The 9621-nt window shown below is 54.2% G+C and overlaps 1 protein-coding gene across 1 annotated transcript; it reads left to right on the top strand.

The window, feature by feature from the left end:
* Nucleotides 1-103: 103 nt before the first annotated feature.
* COL26b_013076 (uncharacterized protein) lies at nucleotides 104-664 on the top strand (the record flags this gene model as incomplete). The annotated part of the gene is made up of 1 exon (XM_053185703.1): nucleotides 104-664. One exon carries the CDS (start codon nucleotides 104-106, stop codon nucleotides 662-664), a length of 561 nt encoding a protein of 186 aa, XP_053030369.1.
* Nucleotides 665-9621: the final 8957 nt, after the last annotated feature.

The following is a 9621-nucleotide window of genomic DNA, read 5'->3' as shown; positions in this document are numbered from 1 at the left end:
CCCCCCCCCCCCCCCCCCCCAAAAGGGTATTAACGACTTTCCAGGAAGAATCAGCTATGAGACAAACTTGAGCTCCGCTGTCAGCATTGAGAAGACATCAACAATGGCACCCAGGCCGGCCAGGCCCAGCAGATCCAACAGACATTCCGTCCGCTCCACCACCCTAGCCCCGGAAGAGGTCCTGTTCCGCCGCAAATCTGCACCCGAGCGATTTGCTGAGTTTGACGTCTACATGGCGCATGAGCGAAATCTACCCGATGGTGGCCGCGAGTCCTTGCCGGATAGTGATCTTGTCAAAGCCGTGCACTCCTATGCCAGCCATTTCTATTTCGACCAGAAGCGCAGCGCAGACTTCCAAGTTGGGACACGGAACATTGATGAGCGAAGCATGGATGAAACTGCCTTGCTCGCTTTTGGCATACTCCTTGAGGAGGCCGGCAGAGAGATTTTGGGAACTAAGGGAGACATGGTGTTCACTGAAGGCCTTGACATTTCCTCAGACGCCGAGCCAGCACCAGAAGCACACCCTATGGCTGCCAATGGCCTAGTCCATTCTGTGAGCGACAGTTCCGTTCGTCCACCCGTGTCAGTTGGATTCACCGACCTTGGGTCCTGGAAAAGGCCCCAGAAGAGGCGCAAAATGACCGATCTCGAAGACGCCTGAGGTTCCGCCGCATCTCGGCTTAACCGAATTGTTGGCTCCAACACATCACGCCACTCACCCATGCATTCGTTCATTATAGCAGGTCTTGAACACCTGCTAAACAAATGCCAATAACCCGGAAAAAGAATGGGCTAAGCAATGGAGGGACAAAGAGCAAGGCTCGGTTACAGATGTCCCGTCATCACGTACTCATTTGTACTGCAACACCATGCCCACAAACCAGGGCCGTGTTTGCTGTTGGCTAATGCGAAAAGCAAACAACCCATATCAGCCAATGGAGCTCGACATACAAGGTTCTTATGAATGCCTGACCAGTCTTATTCAAACACGAGCAGCAAGGCCCCTCGCTGGCGTGAGCAATGGTTTCCCGTCTGGAAATGGAAGATCAATCCTGCGTTCTTTCGTCAAACTTGTGAAGTTGCTTATCAGCACCTCACCGCCGCATTTGAAAAAGATAACGGCATGAGAACAGATGGAACCAGGCCCCCTCAGATTCCCTGCAGACCATCTTGAGGGGTTCCTGTCGCACGAATGACATGAGACTCGAGTCGGATCGGGGGTCTTGTTTGCAGCCGACTCCAACCAACAATCTCATCCCCACCTCGTCTACCTGTTAGCCAAAGAGAGATTGATCTGTCGCTAGCCGCTCCCAGGTAATTCCATCCAGTCATCAGAGTAAGTAGGCGAAAAAGGACGGATAGAGACAACTCTCTTGCGTTGAACACATCACTCACATAAAGATGACATCATGTCGTCGAAAAGTAATGTGTCGAGACAGTTGACATCGGATATACGCGCTGGCACAAAAATAAACATCAATTACACAGCCTTCATTATCAGCTTTTTGGAGCGCTTCTTAGTGCACACTTATGAACTTCGGGACACTTCGAGAGACTTCGAGAACCTCTTCTTTCCCGAGTCCGGCAGGTTTCAATGGTGACCGACGTGCTGACATCTATATTAGGCAATCCAACCGAACCACGACGCATCAGATATTCACGACCTAGCTGTGGCACCTTATTTCCGACGAGCAAGTTTTCAGTACCAAGACCATTGGACAGGCAAATTCGTTTGCATATCGCACGTTCGCTTCCGTTCTTGAAGATGTCATTTCGGCGACGAAGTCCGCCTCCGACATAAGCGGAGACGCTGATTTCTCGTCAATCCATTCGTGAAGCCTCTTGCCAGTACGGTCCATGGAGGCGTGACCGTCTTTGAGTCGAAAGTGGTATAGTTGGAGCCTCCATGCAAGTCACAGCCCCTCGAACCCGCTGTTTGTCGCATTCGTCGACTCCTAGCTTTGCACAGTTTCCAAAACATGGCCTGCCGATAGTCACACCAAAGTTGACCAACTGTTGATATCCCGTGAGGGCAAACGTTAGAGACCTGGCAGTGCTATGCCTGAGCGTTTCTTTCTTCGTCCGGTAGTTGTTTGGTTACAGCTATCCGGCCCGGGAGGTGGATATAGGAGTCCGGCGGCCGTGGTGGGGGTTTCATTCGGCACACGGCCCGTTCGTTTCTATCACTGCCGGTATAACCAGTCAGTCGCCTTGTCACAGTGTTCTTTCTGAAGGACAACCTCTGATCCTGTGAGTACTTCACAATCATTCGCAGCCGGCAAAAAAAAAAAAATTCAGACGTTCTCGCCTGCAAGCGCCATTCAATGACGGATTTGACCGCGAAAATGTGTGATGATGGCAATATTGATTCCAACTCGGAACAAAGATTCTACGGCATGCCGACCCAGCGTAGGACTCAAGATCTGGCTCTATCGGAAAAGCCCCTGGCTCAATCTTCAGAAGGGCTGGGCGATGCATCAGACCCCAAGTTCTGCGCCAGGGGGGGGAGAACAAGAGCAACTCATTCTTGCAACATTTGACGCCGTGCACTACACTTCTCAACAGAGCTTGCGCCATAGTGTACGGCCAGACGGTGCAACGAAGCCCCTTTTGCTCGATACGGCGCCCGGTGGTGTGTGCCCAAAGACAAAAATTTGTGTTTGGCGGCGACACTAACAATGGCGGAGAAAATCTAGGGGTTCACTATCAGAACAAGGCATTGTGCCGTCGCCCGACACAGAAGTCGGGGACGCCGTCGTAGTTGGGCATCGAGATCAACATTCGACGACCTTGCGACGAAAGTTTGTCTAACCATGTGCAACTCGCATTGACCGCTCGACAGTCCTCGCGCACACAAAACCCCTCGGCCGTTGAGGGCATTGTCCACCCTCGTTCGCGATATGTCAGGCATCAGGCCTGCTCTCAGGTTTGATTCATCCTTGGGGGCCACGCGATTTGCATGGGCCGGTTACACAGTTTCGGTGTCGTTTTCATCACGTGACTAACAATGCAACGGTACATTCACTGTTGCCCACGATATCGGTGCCTTGCGCCTCGCGGAGTCATGGCTAGATTTGGAAGCACGGCAATTGCTGAGAAAGGGGCTTTCTTCCCTGGCGAGGGGGCCGGTAGCTTCCCAGAGTCATGGCTCGTCGGCGAACTAGCGAGCTGATTATCGGCGAGTCGCCGAATCTTCAAGCCATCTCGCGTTACGAGTCCAGCCATTTCTTCTGCTCAACGGGAAATTCTGCGATATGCCAAGACAACTCCAGGTGCCTTTCGCCTAGGGCGACGAGCGGGTTTCAGTCGCGTGCAATTACCGTCAGGAAAGCATCACGAATCGTGACAGCCAAGTGCTCTGGAATTGCATGGCTCTGGTCGCAAATATGAGCCATCACATTCATCATAACCATCAAGTACCATGAAATCGCCAGCAGAGGGATGAGATCGCGGCGCACTGTCAGTCTCGCTGCGATGCTGGAGGGTGGAATGGTAGCAGCCAAACGCTTATGGATGCAGCACGACAGGCGATTCTCCAGCGCAGGAATTTATTATTATTCAGCTCCAGGTACACCGACTGGATGGTAGTTCGCCAATCCTTGTGGGCAGCCACTTCCCACCACGGAGACTAAAAGTGGCTGGCTTCTAGAAGCCATCTCATTATGACGACCGCCAGTTTCATCTTCTTACTTAGCGACGACTTGGCCCTAGTCCTCTGGGGATCGAACGGCGTTCCAACCTTCTACAGCATTCGGCGCCGAATCCGAGCATCCTTTCTCCGCGTCTACCTACTGCGTAGGCTCAACGAATCATTCCATTGGACGCTCCGATGCCCGCATGAGCGGAAGCTGAGATGTGATGGAAACATGGAATTCCTTGCGGAGGTGTCCGGATGCCGGCTTTCTAGCTTCGGAGCAAAAACTTTTCGAAGGGATGTGCAAGCTCCACGTGGCTGCGCGGCTTGGTACGGACCGTACGGTTCCTGACTGAAGGCTTTTTTTCATTTGATTGCGGACACCGTCAAGGACCAGCCAAATATCGAGGTGCTATTCTGAGGTACGAGACGCTCCGCTCCCGCTGCGGCGGTGACCTTTCCGCGAGTGGCGGTCTCTCTCCGAGATTTAGACGCCATGCAAACCCCAAATGCACCTCGGGATGATCGACGCAAGGCCAGCTGCCAAAATACCAACGTTGCAAAGCCAGTTCCAACGACGAAGCCTCAGTACCGCACAAGTACATTGGCAATCCCGACCACATCCTGGATGCGTACGCCAGACGCTACTGACAATCTAGGAAATCATTTGCCGTCTTGACCGGTCATGACGACCTAGGTGAATCTTTAGGGCTCGGTGTGACGGTAATGGCCTGATCAAAATGCGGAGACCCAGCAGAGGAACCAAGCTTGGATGATGACCGAGCTCACACACCGCCAACCGAGCCCCCGATTCTTCCAAGGCAAGCCGGGACAGCCCTGAACATTCTTGACTAACCAAAGGATCCAGAGTTTGTGGAGTTCTTCAAAGGCCGCTGTCTCAAGGTTCCAGAACAAAACCTCTGCACTCAACTCATAGATTCTGAGAACTGACAGCGGCGTGGTATGATATGCGGGCCTGCACTTTACTCTGGACGGTCTGGCACCGTGGCATCGGAACCAGCCTTTACCTGTCATTGGACGCGACTCTGATCATCCCCAGAAGGGCCATGTAGCCTGTCAGAAACACATCTTGGGTACTCTGGTGCCGGATCTTCAAGTGATGCGCAGAACCCAGCGCAAGTAACTCAAGTTCTTGCGGCTCAAATTGGGCGAGAAGAAGCTTACGAGGTCCTGCGATAGATCGACGGCCATGCTGCGGGCCTCAAAATGAAGTTGCAGGAACTGACGAAACTTACTGGGACTTTTATGATAACATTGCGACTTAACGGCACTTAGCACGCCTCTGCTAGTCACTCCGGCCATTACAACCTAAGCCGTAATCGGCACGGTTGTCAATCCATCGCCATTGTTCAGATGTCATTTCGATTTGCCAGGGCGTAACGGTCGCATCCCATGGAACAATAATCCGTCTTCCCTCACAAAACCGCGGTTGACGACAAACACCACCTAGTGATCGGCTAGGATTGGGCTTATCTGCGGCGCCAGGCCAGCGTTGAACTCTGTACTTGACAGTATCGCTGCCCAGTCCTCCCAGAGACCCCGGCGGCCCTGGTAAACCTTCGTCCCCAGTCAGTGCTGCGCCAATTTCCGGATCTCCATCTCCTCCTCGGGTTGCTTCTTCTGGAGCAAAAATGATCAGTCACAAGCAGGGGAGCTGAGCCAGGCGCCCTCAGTCTTCAGAGGTCGCATCTTTGGGTCCTGATCGGAATCTTCAGCACTGTCCACCAGTGACCAAGGCCTAAGGGTAGATTTCCGACATCTCTCACCTCACTGCAACAATCCCGCGGGCTCATTTGCCTGCGTGAGGTGGCAGAGATGGTTGCACACGAGGCAGGCTTGTTTCGGGACAACAGGCACGCCGCCAGTCACTGCGATGGACAAACTTCGGTCGTCAATGCAACTATTGAAGCCGAACCCTGTCGATCTCAGGACTAGATTTGTTCCCCGCACTCCGCGCTCGACGGAAGGCACTTAATTTCGTAGCGGATATGGACTCTAGTCCCGCCCGGAAGCTGGCGTGACACTTGGGAATGCAGTTTCCCTGCGCTCGACACGAGACGAACAAGAGGAGCGAATTCTAACCTTCCCGAGCACGCCGACGTGCTGCCCCGACAAGGGCATCGTCGCGGAAGTCTATGCCACCGTCGACGGGTGCCAGAGGTTGCACTTGTCACGGCGCTGGCCCGAGCATGCCATGTCCACTAAGGGTGGAGGGCATCGATTTTCGGTCCCGTGACGTTGCTGTCGTTGAGCGCTCGGATGCCCATGCCTTCGACCCTATGGGCCTCTGGCACAAATCTCATACCTGATCAGCGGCTTATCAAGTTGATGCTTCGCTAGGCTACACGTCGCCCTGCAGCTGAAGACACGGGCTGGGAATATTTGACGGGCTCCTGTTGCAGGGAATAGCCCAGTACATGCAGCTTTCAAGTCAAAGTCACGCCATTGCGGCACTGACAGACTTCTTCATCACTTGGGAATATCACAGCAGGGCGTTCTACAGCGCCTGCCTGGGGCGGTTAAGGCTGAAGGATACGAGGGCCATCGTGATTGAGACGGATATTCCAAAGCTAAGTTCAGGATTGCCGATAGGTCTGTTGGCCGACGGAGAGTTGGCGACGCTGCGCCCCAGAACTCTAGCCGGCGATCAACACCGGGAGGGTTTTCTCGAGGGTGAGTTCCCTCTGGTTTGTGTCACCTCGGAGGCCGCGGTTCACTTGAAAGGCGGACACGAGTCTAGTACTGTTGACAAGGCGGAGAAGCATGTCCAGCGGATGTCGTTTGACGATTAACATCAAGGTTGAGACACTGGTCGTTGAAGTCCGGCCTGCAACAGAGCAACCTCACTGATGAACCCTCTTCCCGCGGAATTCGACGAAATTGACTTCACCGTAACGAACAGCAAAAGGCGGTGACTATTGACTCAAGGCCAATAGCAAAGCGAAGTGTGCCGACTAGCACACGTCGTGATGGACGATTGAGAGAAGCGGGGTGGGACGCCATTCGGCCCCTCATGACGCAAAAACTTGCAAGCTGAAGTCGGTGTACGACTCCCGATACTGGCTCGCAAACATACACCGCATAGGCCAAACCGTCCCGTTTGTGGGCGCCCGGAATGCGCACAGATGTCACGCGAAGTCCTTCCTGAGTGGAAAACTAAGGGAATTCTGGGATTCTGCCCAGTTATTGTTGCGATGCTTGGCCTGAGCCGAGTTTCGGACAGCTCCATGGACCCTCAGACATTCTGGGCCTCGCAGGCGGAACGAGCTCCGGCGTTTTACCCGCTCAACCGCGGGGTCTCTTTTCAGATGCGACGCACAACATCACTGACGAGCATTCAAATGCCGCCGCTGAACTGCACACGAAGCATCACCAGTTGATCCTGCAAGAGATTAACAAGCCTGCGGAAACCATTCCCACTGCGGACACAGGAATGACCTGAAGTCTATTTCGGGCAACAAAGTGCTATTACCGGCTACAGGGTGACCGTTGCCACGCGAAGGCCAAAAGGCCTCCAATCGCAGGCTTCCTCGCACACTTCTTCGCAGTTTACTCACCGAGTATCCAACTACCGCCCATTGTTCTTATGAGCGCCAATCCCGGAAAAGAGTCGCAATTGCTTAGAAGCCGCGGTCAGACATTCACCATGATTGCTTGAATGCCACGCTTGTCTAAATGACCTCCGACATGCCCCTGGAGATGCGAATTGTTTCTTCAGGGAAGCAGCTTGTGAAGGACGTTGTGGCCCGAATCTGAGGCGTATGACTGGCAAGGAAATGACGATAAATGGTGCTTTGACCAACGAAAAGGTTGACGCCGATGAACATCAAGGCGTGTCATTGTATCGCCAATATGACGTTCAGCATGTTGTCCGAGTTTGCCGGATAGACGCTCTGCTTGCATGTCATTCCATCCCGTGATGCAATCGGTCAGCACAAACCTCAACCTACAGCCTTGTCAGCAAGCCATCACAGCTGCAGGTGCGTGCTCGGAGGCGGTATTGCGCGGTCACGTTGACCTCTGCAAACTCCAACGACTGGGCAAGAGCAAGGATCTCCGTCGGCACAACCCCTCCTAGTTGCGCTCGGGCGGACTCGGCAGCCTTTGACCCGTTTTCGTAGTTCAGGGCAGCGCCGAAGGGTTTGAGACCTTGGGTTTCTCCTCACATCCCCTGCTCAAGTGACGAGCTTCTGACTAACAGGTGATACGTGTCGGTACATTGAGAACTGGCCGGGTTGCACACGAGCCAGCGTCGATTGGATGACCATTGCGGGCCGTCTGCCGTATCACCCATCGGCACTCGCATCTGTCGCGCACAGGTATCTCGCGTTATCCTTCTCTTGTAGAAAAGGGTCCGATGAGCTATCAATTCTCTCAACCTCTGGGCACTGGTATGACTTACGTACAGCTGGGACGACTTGCGCTGGTAGTATGTTTGTCACGGCGCGTTTGAGCTTGGGGCAGGATATGTCGAAGTGACGCATTATTCGAGCACTGACGCGGGTTCAATTCGCTGTCGCACGCGTTACGCAGTCACCGGAGATGAGGCGTGGCACCTGAGATGGGCGACATGGCAGCACCACAACGCTCAGCCAACGTCGCCCCACGAAACCTTGTTTTCAATGACACCAAATCAGACGCGATTTTCAGAGACGAACAGACTTTCAGTAGCACGACTATTCGTTCATATGTGCAGTAGAGGCGGTGCTACAGCAAGGTACAGCTGCAGCAAACGGCCGTATCAATTTCAATTCCACGTGCCGTGAGGACGCCGGCGCTCCCAACTCCGAATCGGGGACGGGTACGGCTGGCTTCTAGGTATGCAGTTGGATCTGTTATCCGGGCTGAGGGCTGAATGACGGCTGCGCATTGCGGCGCACCAATTCCCTGGATCTTGCATCTTTGGGATCGACGGTGAAGGACGCGATGCCACGGGGAGCACAGCAGTGGCATGCTTTGGTCTGGGACAGTATTGACTTGCGGCCACCGCTCGAGACTCCGAGACAACCCTCCTACTTTCTGAAAGCTGATGGCGACCAATCGCAAAGGTGTGAGGAGGGTGACGGGGAAAAGAAAGGAAATTTTCAAACCGTCCTGGGCAAAATCCACTCGCGAGGGCCCACCGTGATGAAATCCTTTGCGCCGAGTGACTGTCGGCGGCCATCCCAAGATTTCCTGGCCTGGGTCGGTTGGAGAGAGGCAGGAAGACGTCCGGTGCCAGACTCGAGAGAGCATGTTTTCCGGCCAGAAGAGATGTTCAGTCGGCGGTCAAGGTATCATGTACGACACAGAAGCTTGCCAAAGGCGTACGAGTCGCGCCGCGCTAACGTCTGTCGGCAAGTACTGGATACGCGGGATCAACGTCGACTATCTTTGCGCACATCAAAATGAGAGGGGCTGGCGTTGGCGGTACTCGCCGAGTACCTCGCGTATTTCTCCCGCCTCATCTGCTGCGCTGCCGCCGGCCACGCTACATTGAGTACTTCTGACGCGCACCCACACGTCCAGTCAGATTGAGGGACGGCAGCAGTCCAGGTGACTGACCGACCGACCGACCAACAGAGGCGGTCTCTCCGCTGCGACCCGGAATGGCAGAGCTCCAAAAGCTCCCCCGCCTCACAAGTCGTTACTAGAAGAGGCTTGGAGCTGCCGACGAGACCATAACGAGCAAGACTCAGACTCAGACTCAAACAGCCGGGTCAGCAGACCAAGGGCAAACACGCCGCCCTAGAAGGAGATCACCCATGTTGGAGTGACAGAGAAGCTTGGGAAAGTAAAAGCCTCATTTTGATACACCAAAGACCAGAATACGCCGCCCGCTTGGACATTTCTTCCCCAGCCTTGACGTCTCTTGGGTTGGGCCAGCCTCCGTTTGGCACTCACTTCCCGTTAATAACTCGACAATTGAGACTCGAGATACGGGTGGGCACTTTGCTGTCACCACCACCTGCCTCTTGCCCCAA

Source organism: Colletotrichum chrysophilum (genome assembly GCF_026319265.1).
Source record: "Colletotrichum chrysophilum strain AFK26 chromosome Unknown scaffold_203, whole genome shotgun sequence".
Lineage (NCBI taxonomy): Eukaryota > Fungi > Ascomycota > Sordariomycetes > Glomerellales > Glomerellaceae > Colletotrichum > Colletotrichum chrysophilum.
The sequence above is the reverse complement of the archived record's forward strand: the minus strand, read 5'-3'. Positions and strand labels throughout refer to the sequence as shown.